This window comes from Oryctolagus cuniculus, chromosome 11 (genome assembly GCF_964237555.1).
Source record: "Oryctolagus cuniculus chromosome 11, mOryCun1.1, whole genome shotgun sequence".
Lineage (NCBI taxonomy): Eukaryota > Metazoa > Chordata > Mammalia > Lagomorpha > Leporidae > Oryctolagus > Oryctolagus cuniculus.
This window is the reverse complement of record NC_091442.1, coordinates 106,845,021-106,860,965: the sequence shown is the minus strand read 5'-3', so window position 1 is coordinate 106,860,965 and position 15,945 is coordinate 106,845,021. Positions and strand designations below refer to the sequence as shown.

Here is a 15,945-nt window from a genome sequence, read left to right as displayed (position 1 = left end):
GCTCCCTGCTAATGCACCTGGGAAAGCAGCTGTAGGTGGTTCAAGGACATGGGCCTCTGCACCCACATAGGAGATGGGGATAGATTTCCAGATTTCTGGTTTCAGCCTGGCCCAGCCTGAGCCGTTGTGGGCATTTCAGGAGTAAACCAGCAGATGGAAGATTTGTCTCCCTCTTTGTCACTCTGCAGTTCATGTAAAGAAATAAATCTTTTTTTAAAAAAAGATTGCATTTTGCATCCACTGTGTAAAATAAATTTTACCTCTTTGTGCTTTTCTTAAAAAAAAAAGATTTATTTTATTTATTTGAAAAGCAGAGTTACAGAGAGAGAGAGAGATCTTCCATCCATTGGTTAACTTCCCAAATGCCCTTGAGAAGGTCTGGGCCAGGTCAAAGCCAGGAGCCAGGAACTTCCTCCGGGTCTCCCACGTGGGTGCAGGGACCAAAGTATCAAGCATCCCAGTGCAGGTTGGAGTATTGGCAGCTCCACTTCGCTCCAGTTCGCTGCTAATGCGCCTGGGAAAGCAGTGAAGATGGCCCAGGTACTTGGACCCCTGTACCTACGTTGCCCTGACTTGGCTGTTGGCGGCCGGTTGCAGAGTGAAGCAGTGGAAAGACAATTCTCTCTCTCTCTTCCCATTCCCTCCCCCAACCCTGTAACTTTGCCTTTCAAATAAATTTTAAAAAAAATGTTTTTTTTTTTTTTTTTAAACAAACACCTTGTGTGTCTGGGTTTTGCTTTGGGATCGGCTGCATTTCAGACGAGTGATTCTGATGCAGACCCTCAAAAGCATTAAGCACTTCGTAGTTCACTTCTGCTGTTCGGAAAGTCAGCCTGCGGGCATTTGCTCTTCTTCCAGCCGAAGCGCTCGCCGGCGCAGCCCCGCCCGCCCCGCACATCTGGAAACCGTTTCAAGGGCCGCCCCCCTGCGCCCGCGCCGCGCCGGCCCGTCTTCCCAGCTGCTCGGCTCCGGGCTGGGAGAAACCCGAGCCGCTCTCCGGTCGACGCAGGCAGAGCGGGGTGCGGGGCGGGGAGGAATACTCGCTTGGAGACGTCACTTTGGCCTTGGGGCTCTCCAGCCCTTTGGGATTTCCAATGGGATCTTAGCCGCAACCGCCGCCCCGGGCCAGCCACGATTGGAACGCTCTGCCCGGCAAGCTCTTCAGGACCCGGGAGCCCCCCGCCCTCCCTCACCGTTCGCCAGGTAAACAGAGACGCTGAAAAGCAGCTGCAGGCCTGCCCTGGTCCCCGGCCCCTCCACAGCAGTCTTGGCTGAAGACTCATAAATCAGCAATGTCAGGCTGTCCCACAAAACTTGGCCTTCCCAAGTCCCCATCCCCAAGCGTTCCAAGGGGACCTTTTTTTTTTTTTCTTTTTCTCTTTCTCTTTTTTTGCCATGGCAGCAAATCCAGGGTAGTAAATGTGCAAGTTTTTCAAGTCCTGGACTGCTCTCCCAGACCCGGGTTTATCCACCCAACTCTGAGCCCTTTTTCTGAGCGTGATATCCCCACTTGCGTCAGATTTTAAGCACAGAAATCAGGAGTTACATAGGATGTGTTGAAGGCTAACATTTACCACAGGTTCGTTTCTGAGCCACTCATGATCCAGTTGAGCTGTGATTCAGGTTTTCAGAATCTGCCCTAGGAGGCTGTCCTGAGGGCCTGTAGCCCGAGTCGTGGACATCTCAGTGAGGCTTCGAGTAAGGGCGGTAGCTGTGGGGTTCCGGTGGAAAATGCTTTTTAACATTCGAAGTATGTCTCGTGTTCATTTTAAGTGCAAGCAAGGTAGACTGGACATGCCTAATATAGCCTGATACATCGTGAACGTAAGTTACAAAGCGGTAGTTAGCACAGAGTAGCTGAGAGAACTCCATGATATGTAAGCATCGGGATGTACTGTGGAAAAAAACCGTTGCCTTCGCTGGCCCTGTGCAGTCAGATGTCTGAAGTGAGATTGGCTGGGGAGCTGGGCTTTGTCTCTTCCTTTTCCTTCAGGTGTTTTGGCATTGCACTTCTGCGTGAGACCCTTTCTGTATTACATAAAGGACTCCCATCCCCCGCTTGACGGTGAGCTGCAGTAGTGGGCGCGTGGGCTGGGTGGGGGGAAGGGGGGCCGGTCAGACTCCCAGGGCTGAATCTTTGTGCTGGCACTGAGAAGCTTTGTAAGCTTGACTCTGGGCGAATTACTGCCTCAGCGTGTGCCTCTATCGCATCCTCTGTGAAATGGGAAATAGATGGCACCCTCCCTAGAGAAGACATAGGGGAGGGTCTGCAAAGTAAGGGAGGCCTCAGGCAAGGCGAGCTTCTCTAGTGACCACGAAAGGGACTGCTCCTGGCTCCAGTCCTCACTTGCAGTACTCCAGGAGAGAAACTGCTTAAGGCTGTTTAACCCACTTAAGGTTGTCTAACACAGGGGGTTCCAAACAGGTGATCCCCAAACCATTTTAGCAAGTATCATTTAACATTTCTCAGAGCGCCTGGTGGGTCGCTGCTCTGACCATGGTAGTTTTCTTGATGGTTCCCTCTATGAAATCCTACTTTGTGACTAATGAACATCCCTAGGGGATAGCTCTTTCTTTAGAAGCTCTATTTATTTGAGAGGCAGAGTGACACAGAGAGAGGGAAAGACAGAGATCTTCTGTCTGCTGGTTCACTGCCCGGCGCTCGCGTGGGAGAACTGGATTGAGTTCCCAGCTTCCACCTGCAGCCTGGCGCAGTCCTGGCTGTTGTGGGTCTTTGGGAGTGAACCAGGATGCGAGAACTCTGTCTCTCTCTATCCCTATCTCTCTGTCCCTGACTCTGTCTCTCTGCCTCTCAAATAAATAAATAATGAAACTTAGGGGTTCTGATTGTTGGAGTGTTTTTCTGAAGAGTCCTTCCCATTTTTGCCTTTTCCAAAGCAGAGCGAATCCCCGTAGCTATCGCCGGGTCTCCAAATATCCGTTCCAGGTTTGACCACAGTTTGCCCAAATTGCTTAGCACCAAGTGAAACAGATCCCCATGCAGTGTCTTCAGGCATCTAGTTTTCAACTTGCCTGTGCTATTGGTGTTTTGCCAAGACCAATGCCATGGAGTTTTGTTCATTTTCTTTTAGTCTTACCATTCTACATCCTACATTTAATTATTTAATGTGTGGTTAATATGCACATATGTGCTATTTGCACATTATATACCTGTGTGAAAATATTATACTGTACCTCATGACTATGTATAACATGCATATTAATTGACAAATAAAAATAAATGTATAATCAATTTTGATTTGCATGTAGTGAATAATGTGAAATAAGAATGCAGTTGTATTCTTTAGCATGTGGATATCTAGTTTTTCCAGAACCATTTATTGAGGAGACTACCTTCTCCACATTGTGTGTTCTTGGTGCCTTTTTGGAAAATTAATTGATCATATATGGATTGTTTATTTCTAGGCTTTCTATTCTGTCCCATTGGTCTATGTGTCTATTTTTACACCAGAGCTACACTGGATTACTATAGCTTTGTAATATAGTTTGAAGCCAGGAAGTGTGACGCTTTCAGCTTTGTTCCTGTTCAAGATTGCTTTAGCTATTTGGGGTCTTTTGTGGTTCCATATAAATTTTGGGATTTTTTTTCTATTTCTGTGAAAAATGGCATGGGGATTTTGATAGAAATTGCATTGAATCTGTAAATTGTCTTGGTTAGTATATACATTTCTATAATATTGATTATTCTGATTTCAATCAGTTAAAAATTTTAAAAGTTATTTTAAATTTGAGAGGCAGAGAGAGAGACAGAGATAGAGACAAAGACAGTGAGTTGGAGGATACGAGTGCTGGTTTACTCCCCAGTTGTCTGCAATGACTGTGTCTGGGCCAGGGCCAGAGCTAGGAGCCACGAGTGCAATCCAGGTCTCCACTTGGGTAGCAGAACCCAGACATTTGAGCTATCACGGCTTCCTCCAAGGATCTACATGGGTGGAAAACTGGAGCCAAGAGCCAGAACTGGGAGTTACATCCTGGCATTCTGAGAAAGGCTGCAAGCATCTTAGTAGCTAGGCTGAGCATCCACTCCTCAGCCACTTTTTTGAAGTCAGATTCATATCTGCCCCTTTGAAGGTTACATGTAAAGTAACATGTTTACATGTAAAGTCTGAGGACATTAGATCTGCTAGAGTTGTCTGTTCAAATATAATGAGGAAACAGACAAAGAAAAGTGAAGTGATTTCCTTCAGCTCACATAATTATAATCGCTGATATTGACGGGGTGCCTGTTGTTTACTTTTATAGGAGCTTTACATGCACTATTTTATTTATTCCACACAAAACCTTATTTTCTTTTTTTCACCCAGAAACCTTCTATTTAAGGAATACAAACTTCATTCATTTCATGAATACAACTTTAGGAACATAGTTATTCTCCCACCATACCCACCCTTCCACCCACACTCCTACCCCTCTTCCTCCTCCCACTCCTATTCCCATTCTAATTTTTTTTTACTAAGACCTATTTTCAATTAACTTTATAACACATACAATTAACTCTATACTAAGTAAGGAGTTCAACAAATAGTATGGAAAAAAAAAACTGTTGCTCAGCAGTGAAGACAATGGCTGTTCAAAGTCACTACATTTCAAATTGTTAATTTCACTTCAATAGATTACCTTTTAGGTGCTCTATTGGATATCACAGATCAAAGAAAACATATGGTATTTGTCCTTTTGAGACTGGCTTATTTCACTAAGTATGATGTTTTCCAGTTTCATCCATTTTGTTGCCAGAGAGGATTTCATTTTGTTTTTTTCCACTGTGTAGAATTCCATGGTGTACATATCCTATAATTTCTCTATTCAGTCTTCAGTTGATGGGCATTTGGGTTGATTCCATATCTTAGCTATTGTGAGTTGAGTTGCAATAAACATGGGGTACAGATAACTTGTTCATAAGGTGATTTCATTTCCCCTGGGTCAATTCCCAGGATGGGTCATATGGCAGGTCTGTATTCAGATTTCTGAACTATCTCCATACTATCTTCCACCATGGCTGTACCAGTTTACATTCCCACCAACTGAGGGTTAGGGTACTTTTTTCCCCACATCCTCACCAGCATTTGTTGTTTGTTGATTTCTCTATGAAAGCCATTCTAACGGGTGAGGTGAAACCTCATTGTGGTTTTGATTTGCATTTCCCTGATGGCTAGGGATTGTGAATATTTTTTCATGTGTCTGTTTGCCATTTGGATTACCTCTTTTGAAAAATGCCTGGTTAAGTCCTTTGCCCATTTCTTAACTGGGTTGTTTGTCTTGTTCTTGTTGAGTTTCTTGATATCTTTATGTATTCTGGTTATTAATCTTTTATCAGTTACATAGTTTGCAAATAATTTCTCCCATTCTGTCAGTTGCCTCTTCACTTTGTTGAGTGTTTCTTTTGAAGTGCAGAAGCTTCTCAATTTGGTATAATCCCATTTGTCAATTTTGGCTTTGATTGCCTGTGCCTCTGGGATCTTTTCCAAAAAGTCTTTGCCTATGCCAATGTCTTGCAGGTTTCCCCAGTGTTCTCTAATAATTTGATGGTATTCAGTTGTAGATTTAGGTCTTTAATCCATTTTGAGTGGATTTTTGTGTAAGGTATAAGGTAGGGGTCTTACTTCATACTTCTGCATGTGGAGATTCTGTTTTCCCAGCACCATTTGTTGAAGAGACTGTCCTTGCTCCAGGGATTGATTTTAGCTGCTTTATCAAAGATAAGTTGGTTGCAGATGCATGGGTTTGATTTCTGGAGTTTCTATTCTGTTCCATTGGTCTATGCATCTGTTTTTGTACCAGTTCCAGTCTGTTTTGATTGTAACTGTCCTGCAGTATGTCTTGAAATCTGGTATTTTGATGCCTCCAGCTTTGTATTGTATAATTGCTTTAGCTATTCGGGGTCTCCTGTGTTTCCATATGAATTTCAGCATAATTTTTTCTATATCTGAGAAGAATGTCCTTGGTATTTTGATTGGTATCACATGAAATCTGTAAATTACTTTCAGTAGTATGGACATTTTGATGATACTGATTCTTCCAATCCATGAACATGGAAGATTTTTCCATTTTTTGGTATCTTCTTCTATTTCTTTCTTTAATGTTTTGTAATTCTCATCTTAGAGATCTTTGACATACTTGGTTAAATTCATTCCAAGATATTTGATTTTTTTTGTAGCTGTTGTGAATGGGACTGATCTTAGAAGTCCTTTCTCAGACATAACATTGTGTATACAAAGACTATTAATTTTTGTGTATTGTTTTTATATCCTGGCACTTTACCAAACTCTTCTGTGAGTTCCAATAATCTCTTAGTGGAGTCTTTGGATCCTCAATATATAGAATCATGTCATCTGCAATTAGGAATAATTTGACTTCCTCCTTCCCAATTTTTATCCCTTTGATTTCTTTTTCTTACCTAATGGCTCTGGCTAAAACTTCCAGGACTATATTGAATAGCAATGGTAAGAGTGGGCATCCTTGTCTGGTTCTAGGTAACAGTGAGAATGCTTCCAACTTTTCTGCATTCACTAGGATACTGACCATGGGTTTGTCATAAATTGCCTTGATTGTGTTGATGAATATTCCTTCTATACCCAATTTGCTTAAAGTTTTCATTATGAAAGGGTATTGTGTTTTATCAAATGCTTTCTCTGCATCTATTGAGATAATCATATGGTTTTTGTTCTTCAATTCGTTAATGTGATATATCACATTGATTGATATGCGAATGTTGAACCATCCCTGCATACATGGGATAAATCCCATTAGGTCCAGGTGATTGATCTTTCTGGTATGTTGTTGGATTTGATTGGCTAGCATTTTGTTGAGGATTTTTGCGTCTATGTTCATCAGGGAAATTGGTCTGTAGTTCTGTGTGTTGCTTCTTTTTCAGGTTTAGAAATTAATGTGATGTTGGCTCCATAGAAGGAGTTTGGGAGGATTCACTTCCTTTCGATTGTTTTAAATAGCTTGAGAAGAATTGGAGTTAGTTCTTTAAATGTCTGGTGGAATTTACCAGTGAAGCCATCTGGTCCTGGGCTTTTCTTTGCTGGGATGGTCTTTATTACTGATTCAATTTCTGTCTTGATTATGGGTCTGTTTAGCTTTTCTATGTCTTCATGGCTCAATTTAGATAGGTTGTATGTGTCCAGGAATCTATCCATTTCTTTTAGGTTTCCCAGTTTGTTGGCATACAATTCTTTGTAGTAATTTCTGATGATTCTTTTTATTTCTTTGGTGTCTATTGTTACATTTCCTTTTTCATCTCTAATTTTATTGATTTGGGTCTTCTCCCTCTTTTTTTTTCTTGGTTAGTTGGGCCAAAAGTATGTCAATTTTGTTTATTTTTTTCAAAACCCAGTTCTTTTGCTGATCCTCTGTGTTTTTTTCATTTCAATTTTGCTAATTTCTTCTCTAATTTTAATTCTTTCTTTTCTCCTACTAGTTTTGGGTTTGGCTGGCTGTTGTTTCTTCTTGAAATGCGTTGATAGCTTACTTATTTGGTGCCTTTCCAATTTCTTGACATAGGCACCAATTGCTATAAACTTTCCTCTTAACACTGCTTTTGCTGTATCCCATAAATTTTGATATGTTGTATTGTCATCTTCATTCATTTCCAGAAATTTTTTGATTTCTCTTTTGATTTCTTCAGTGACCCAGTGATCATTCAGGAGCATGTAGTTCAATCTCCATGTGTTTAGATATGTTCTAGAGATTCTTGAATTGTTGATTTCCAGCTTCATCCCATTGTGGTCAGAGAAGATCAATGGTTTGATTTCACTTTTTTTTTTAATTTGCTGAGACTTGCTTTATGGTTTAGCATTTGGTCTATCCTAGAGAAAGTTCACTGCTGAGAAAAATGTGTATTCTGCTCTGTAGGATGAAAATTCTGTAGATACCCATTAGGTCTTTTTGGTCTCTAGTGTCAATTAACTCTGTTGTTCTTTTGTTTCCTTGTTGATTTTCTATCTGGTTGTTCTGTCCATTGCTGAAAGTAGAGTATTGAAGTCCCCCATTACTATTGTGTTGGAAGCTATGTCTCCTTTTAGATCCATTAACATTTCTTTTAAATAGTCAGGTGCCCTGTGATTGGGTGCATATACATTTATGATGGTCACATCTTCCTGTTGGATTAATCCCTTAATCATCACATAGTGCCCTTCTTTGTCTCTTTTAACAGTTTTTGTGTTAAAGTCTATTTTGTCGGATATTAGGATGGCTATACCAGCTCTTTTTTATTTCTCTTAGCATGGAACCCTCTTCATTCTCCTGAAGCCTCTTGTCTCACCTTAATAAGATCTCTCAGTTGGCAACATGTGGGATAGGGAGGGACATGTCAACATTTACTGCTTCTCTGGTGTGGTCTCGTAGTCACAGTAACGGAGCCCTCAGGGAAAAGCTGACCAGCCTTGCCTGGGAGCTGTGGAATGCCATGGGCACACAGTGAGATCTGTGGCCTGCCCCCTGATGTGGACAAAATGGCCCTTCAGTAGCTTCAGGACCTTGTGGTTAGAGGGTTTTGGCAACAGAAAGCTCTAATTTCCAATTCCCTCTCCACTCTTTACTGGCTGTGTGATTTTGAGCAAGTTACTGAACCTCTCTGGGCCCCAATTTTATCATTTGAAAAATGGAGATGGTAATATATCCACCCAGAGCAGGCATTGTGGCATAGTGAGTTAAGCTGCTGCTTGGGACACTGGCATCTTGTATCAGAGTGACTGTGAGTCCTGGATGCTCCAGTTCTGATCCATCTACCTGCTAATGTGCTGGGGAAGCAGAAGTGATGATCAGGTACTCGAGTTCCTGCGATATATGTGGGAGATCTGAATAGAGTTCCTGGCTTCTTGCCTTAGCTGGCCCAGACTCAGATGTTGCAGCCATTTGGGAAATGAACCAGTGGATGAAATTCTCTCTCTCTCTCTCTTTATCCATTTGTCTGTCTCTCTCTCTGTCACTCTACCTTTCAATTAAATAATCTTTTTTTAAAAAAAGGAACAGCTGAAATGTGTTATAAGAATCACAGGAAATAACATACCTAAATTGCCAACTTAAAGCTGTGTACAAATTCAAATTTCAGTAAGTGTTGTTACTGTGTTATCTGGCCTTTACACACTTCTCCCCAGGGTAAGTCCCATGGCACAGCCGGTTAAACTTGTGCTTGGGACATCCATATCCCGTTTCAGAGTGCCTAGGACCAAGTCTCCTCTCTGCTTCTAATCCAGCTCCTTGCTAACACACTCAGAAAAGCAGCAGAAGATGTCCAAGTGCTTGGGCTCCTGCATCCATGCGGGAGACCCAGATGGGAGTTCCTGGCTCCCGGCTTTGACCTGGCCCATCCCCATCTATTGCAGGTGTTTGAAGAGTGCACCAGTGGATAGAAGATTCTCTCGTCATGCGTGTGTGTGTGTGTGTGTGTGTGTGTGATTGTGTGTGGTCTTCGCTCTCTTACTCTGCCTTTTAAGCAAAAGAAAACAACCTCTCCCCATGTTTGCACACCATTCTGCCTACATCAAATGGATCTATAAGGATTCCTGATTGCAAGAAAGTGTACCTCATTTCAAAGCAGCTTAGAGAGAAAGAAGGGAACTTTATTGGCTGGGTAACTGGGACATTCAGGGAGGGACATGCCTCAGGGACTTGGAACTGTGCTGCCCTCTGCTCCACACCTCCCTCTCTCATGGTACCAGATGGCGTCCTTCATCCAGCAGTAGAGAAGCCAAAATCCACTCTAGGCTTACTGTATCTCCACGAGTTAGATGAACGCATGCGTGGAGAAAGTGTGCCCAAAACCCGGCCTCGGGAGAATCCTGAACCAGCCCACGCACTGTTCTGCCTCGATTCTGTCCCGAGTCAAGAGGGGAAGAGGAGAAGGGCAGTGGCAAATGCCTGGGTGTGCCGTCCGCATCCGGGAAAATAAAAGGGACATTGTCACTTGCTGTTCATAGTGAGCAAAGCACTTGAATCCAGCCTCTGTTGAGGTTTGCTAGCTCACTGCCAACAAGTTCTCACCACCAGTGGGTGCAGATTTCCGACCTTGCCTGATTGGCTCCTGGAAGCTGGCTCGGGCACGTTGCCTTGCCAGTTCCAAAGGCTGTCACTCCTTGGTTGCTGGCAAATGTCACAGTCAGAGCTTCTTTCGAAGGACCACAGCTAAGGAGGATGGACTTAATTTTAAAACAAACTTTGTGTCTTCAAGACAAATTGTTATTTATGGCAAATTAACTTAAAACAATAAAGGAAGTCCATTTCTACTTCTTGAGGTTGTTGGCAAAATGTTGCAAAGAAGTGAGTGTGACAAAATCAAATTTGAGTTTCCAGACTAAGATGAATTTTATTTATCTACAGTTCTTATCTCCTGGTTAAACTTTGTTTTTTTTTTTTTTTCACAGAGCCTGCCCTGCTATCTTGTGTTTCTGTGAATGCTCACTATGCCTTCTAATGAGTATCAAAGGTATCGTTAAGAAGCTTGTAGGAAGATAAACTGCAAACTAGGAAAAACAGGAAGCAGGGTGCAACTGCTATGTTTTGAGAACATAGAGTTGGTTTGCCTTCTTGAATTCAGAGCACAAAGTACTCTAGAATGTAGTGCTGAGACAGGGTTTAAATTGGGGGAAATGTTTGATTGAAACCTTTTCATGGATGGAGGTCACCCTCTCCTTGCTTCCTGGATTTCGTTTTCTTTTCTTTTCTTTTCTTTCTTTCTTTCTTTTTTTTTTTTTTGGACAGGCAAAGTTAGACAGTGAGAGAGAGAGAGAGAGAAAGGGCTTCCTTTTCCATTGGTTCACCCCCCCCAAGTGGCCGCCACAGCCGGCGCGCTGCGCCAATCCGAAGCCAAGAGCCAGGTGCTTCCTCCTGGTCTCCCATGTGGTGCAGGGCCCAAGCACTTGGGCCATCCTCCACTGCACTCCCTGGCCACAGCAGAGAGCTGGCCTGGAAGAGGGGCAACCGGGACAGAATCTGGTGCCCCAACCGGGACTAGAACCCAGGGTGCCAGAGCCGCAGGCGGAGGATTAGCCTAGTGAGCTGTGGCGCCAGCCACTTCCTGGGTCTTGAATCTACTCTGAGAGCATTCTGGAATATGTGATGCTGTAGTCCTGATGATTCTCTGGGTCTATAAACCTTCTTGTAGGGAGGGCAGGAAAGAAATCGAAACTCTGCTGATCTCCCTCCCTTCTTGCACACATTTCATCCTCCAGATCCAACCCCCTTGACAGTCATCACATCCTTTTTGGAAACTTTAAAATTGGAATGAAATATTTTTAAAAAATTCAATCTTATAAAAAGGACAGTGTTTTCAACAAATGGTCCTGGTGTGTGCATTTGGTGCAGGGGTGTGGGGGGTGTAGGCATTATGGCACAGAAGTTAACACACTGCTTGGGACACCTCTGTCTCATGTTAGACGGCTTGGGTTAAATCCTGAAGGGAACTGTATTGGAAGTGGAGCCACCAGGACTCAAACCAGTGCTAAGGGATGCTGGTGCCACAGGCAGCAGCTTTACCCGCTATGCCACAGCACTGGCCCCTGGCAGTTTCTTAGAAAGTGGGACATATAGCTAACAAATGACTCAGCAGTGTCATTTCTGGGTGTTTACATTTGCACAAAAGCAAATAAATGTTACGGAATTATTATTCATAATTAGGAAACACCAGAAGCAATCTAAATATCCCTCAATGGGTAAATGGATAAATAAACGGTGGCATATCTGTAGAGTGGAATATTATTCAACAATAAAAAGATACAAACACGCAACAGCAAGTATGAACACCAAAGGTATAAGGCGAAGTGACAAAAGAGAGTCTCAAAATATCACACTCTGTATGATTCCATTTATTTAACATTCTGGAAAAGGCAAAACTATGGTGACAGGGAACGCGTCAGTGGTTGCCAAGAAATCAGGTGTTAGGGAGGCTGCCAACAGAAGAAAGCTCCCTAGGAGGCTTGCAATGGTTCTCTCCTTGCTTGTGGGGTTGTTAGAAGGCATGCATGTGTTAAAATTCATGCAACTATACAACCAAAAAATGAATTTAATGGATATAGATTTTAAAGACTTCAAAATCATCAAGTAAAAACATTTAAAATTTGTAAAAATTCATTTCACAGGCAGAGTGGTGGGGAGGTGGGGTGAGAATGAGAGAGAGAGTGTTTCCATCCCCTGGTTAGCTCCCCAAAGGGCCGCAAAGGCCAGAGCTGGTGCAGGATGAAGCTGGGATCCGGGAACTCCATCTGGGGTCTTGCAGGTCGGTGGCAGGGGCCCAGGCATGCTGCTTTTCCCGGGCATATTAGCAGGGAGCTGGCTTGGAAGTGGATGGCTGGGACTCAAACTGGTTCTCTCATAGGGGATGCCAGTATTACAAGTGGCAGTTTTCCTGCACCACAATGCCAGCCCTCATCAAGTCGAATTTTGAAGTGGAATTGATATGCCTCGAGTAAATGTGCCACAGGAAGTGTGTTTAAAACACAAAAACAGGGGGCCCGGTGCGTGGCACTGCAGGTTAAGCCTTCACCTGCAGTGCCAGCATCCCTTATGGGCTCTGGTTCAAGTCCTAGCTGCTCCACTTGCCATCCAGCTTCCTGCTAATGTGCCTGGGAAAGCAGTGGAAGATGGCTCAAGTGCTTGGGCCCTTGCACCCAAGAGGGAGACCCAAGTGGGAGATCCTGAAGAAGCTCCTGGCTCCTGGCTTTAGCCTGGCCCAACCCCAGGCATTGGGGTCATTTGAGGAGTGAATCAGCAGATGTGAGACTCTCTCTCTCTCTCTCTCTCCCCCTCCCTCCCTCCCTCCCTTCCTCCCTTCCTCTCTGATTCTCTGCCTTTCAAATAAATAAATAAATAAATCCTTAAAAAAAGCAGGGATGCTTGTCTGTGTTTCTCACACAGCACATTTGCATTTCCCAGGGTGTAGTGCTGTTTCTGGTTATGGAAATTCAGAGTAGGAAATTGATGGGATCTAGCAGACCACAAAGAAACTACATTGTCAGCATGTATCAAATACCTTGGCAGAAAAATAGCTCTCATGGTGCTGGTTCCCTGTTCTCTGAAGAAGCAGTTGGCTTCTTTTGTTAAAACAAGTTGTTGCTGGAATAAATCTAGTTATTGGCCTCTTGGAATTCACCCTGAATTTGTCTCATGTGAAACCAAGAACTCCATGTAAAAAACTTGGCCTGATAGAATAGGAGAATGATTGATGATGTGACAGTGATGGTTCTCATTTCTTGTTAGAATGTAATGCATCTCGTGTGTGTGTGTGTGTGTGTGCACAGCATCTCCTGTACTTAACTATTTATTTGAATATGTGCTGTATTCATGTGAATTGACATCGTGTAGATGCCAGAGTTGCAGTTTGTTAGAACATGAAAGTGGGTCTGCTCAAGCCGTCAGTAGCTGGTACCTGTTTTGATTGGCTGGTGCCAAAGGCCATATTATATAAGTCCCGTATGTAAAATGGCACAATCTTTGCATAAAAGCAATGCACATCCTCTTGTATACTTGGATCACCTCTGGATTACTACTCATACCTTCTACAATGTGAAGGCTATGGGAATAGTCATTATACTGCCTTGTCTAGTGAAGTGTGGCAAGGAAAAAGTCTGCACATGTGCAATACAGTGCAACTTCTTTTTCCAAATATTTTCAGTCTGCAGATGAAACCTGTGGATATGAAGGGCTGACTGTATATTGCTCTATCACCACAATTTTTCTTACTTTCAGTTCCCTGGGAACTTTCTGTCTCAATTGCATCTCCCCAGAGTCCTGCACTTCCTAAATGAGAAACATGGCTTCCCCCCCACCATTGAATTCCCCCAAACACATTGACTCTGCGTCTTCAGATGCAGGCAGAAGAGCAGTGTGCAGCTGGGATAGGGGTCAAAGGTACAGAGAGTAGCAGAGGACTGTGGATTGAGCACTGGACATCTCAGTTATTGAAAAGTACCTGGGACCTATCTGCCATGGGGACTTGCCCATTTTGTGGGTGAGTGACAGCTCCAGCCATGGAATCTTTCTTCTCATATAGCATTTCTTCCTGGGCTGTAGTCAGACCACAGGATTCCTGTTTATCTTTTATTCAGGCCTGTTTAGCTTTCCCCTGCTCTCACCCCCGCTTTCCTACCTATGCACACAGGGCCTTGCTGTCATAACAAAAGCAATTTTCTTCCCCAGGAGAACTCTAGCCATGAAGAGTAATTCTGCACAGTTGACATAAAACTTGAAACAAGAAACTCGGAAGATATTTTGTACTTATTGTGGGTGACGCTGAGTAATCTCTCTCCTTTACCATCAGAATTTCCTTGGGAATGTTTGGAAACATTGCCTTAGGGCTTCTCGAGGTCCAAGACGGATGGAAATTTGAACGCAATTAAAATAAAATCCAGCTCCTCTCCAGGCACCATGGTGTCTGGTCTCTTTGTATCTCTAGCCCTTTCCAGGCTTTCCCTTGGTCCATTCTGTCCTAGGCACGTGGACCCTCAAATACCCAGAGCTCTTTTCCAGCCACAGGGCCTTTGCACCAGCAGCTCTCTGCCCGGAACGCTCCTCTGCCTGCTCTCTGTTTAACTGGCTCCTGTTCCTCCTGCCCATCAAATGCCATCTCCTCTTTGGAGAGGCTTTTCCCATTTCTCCGCCTGATGCACTCCTCCTCCCCCATGGTTAATCTTTATTCTAACGCCTGAGTTGTTTCCTACATAGCACTTACCCTCCTGCCTCCATGAGGATGGGGATCAGGCTTGTTTTTTTTATTTTATTTTATTTTTTTTTTATTTTTTGACAGGCAGAGTGGACAGTGAGAGAGAGAGACAGAGAGAAAGGTCTTCCTTTGCCGTTGGTTACCCTCCAATGGCCGCCGCGGCCAGCGCGCTGCGGCCGGCGCACCGCGCTGATCCGATGGCAGGAGCCAGGAGCCAGGTGCTTTTCCTGGTCTCCCATGGGGTGCAGGGCCCAAGCACCTGGGCCATCCTCCACTGCACTCCCTGGCCACAGCAGAGAGCTGGCCTGGAAGAGGGGCAACCGGGATAGAATCCAGTGCCCCGACCGGGACTAGAACCTGGTGTGCCGGCGCCGCTAGGCGGAGGATTAGCCTAGTGAGCCACGGCGCCGGCCTGGGCTTGTTTTGTTTTATTGGCCATCTCCAGCATGTAGCACAGTGCTGGGTTTTTAGTAGGATCTCAACAAAATAATGAATGAGTGAATGATGAACAGATGAATTGGATGCGAAGTGTGCTCCCGTCAAGGGTGGTTCTGTTTCCACAAGGGATTCCAGAAGGCGTGAAACCCCCCGTACCAAAGGGATGAAGCTGTGAGGGCAGAAAGACAGGCATGGGGTTGATCTTTGGGATGAAGGAGACACTCTCAGGGGCTGTTTGTTCCATTTAGCCCCCTCAGCTCTGCAGACCCAGAAGGCACACAGAGCTGTTTTTGGAGAAGGTAAGACGAAGAAACAAAAACCCTGACAACAAAAAATGAGCTCTTGCAGGCCCTTTGTAGGTGTGTTCACCTTGAAGAATCACTTTTGAAGAGGTGGCTGTACGTCCAAGAAAGATTTCTCTTCCAGAATATTCTAGATGCACAGCGGGACAAGATGACCACACATTTCCCAACACATCAGGCTTTTGAAGGAGATTTAGTCCTGACCACCTGTTGGTGACTTTTGAATTGATTCTCTTTTAAACAGAATTTTATTCTTTAATCCACAGGTCACGATTCTTATCTGCGTGAACACTTATGGCTCTGTTACGAAAAAGTAAGATTACAGTTTTGAAAATCATGATTTTAATAAAAGATATTTTGATAGACTGTTTTGATGTTGGTGCTTTTTAAAAAAGATTGATTGATTGATTTGAAAGGCAGAGATAGAAGGAAAGAAAGAGAGGGAGATCTTCCATCTGCTAGTTCATTCCCCAAATGGCCGCAACAGCTAGGGCTGGCAAGATGGAAGCCAGGAGCCAGGAGCCA

The 15,945-nt window shown here is 43.9% G+C and overlaps 1 protein-coding gene across 12 annotated transcripts in view; it reads left to right on the top strand.

The window, feature by feature from the left end:
- Window positions 1–861: 861 nt before the first annotated feature.
- GLT8D2 (glycosyltransferase 8 domain containing 2) overlaps window positions 862–15,945 on the top strand; it is a 41,646-nt gene continuing 26,562 nt past the window's right edge. For 4 of the 12 annotated variants that reach the window (XM_051845842.2, XM_008256997.4, XM_070052786.1 and 1 more), the window contains exons 1-2: window positions 923–1,203; window positions 15,687–15,733. In XM_051845842.2, coding sequence (XP_051701802.2) covers window positions 15,715–15,733 — 19 coding nt within the window. In that variant the 5' untranslated portion in view covers window positions 923–1,203; window positions 15,687–15,714. Of the gene's footprint in view, window positions 1,204–1,993; window positions 2,066–10,388; window positions 10,451–15,686; window positions 15,734–15,945 lie in introns of all 12 variants that reach the window. The other 8 variants (XM_070052788.1, XM_070052787.1, XM_070052784.1 and 5 more) reach the window with 5 other exon arrangements.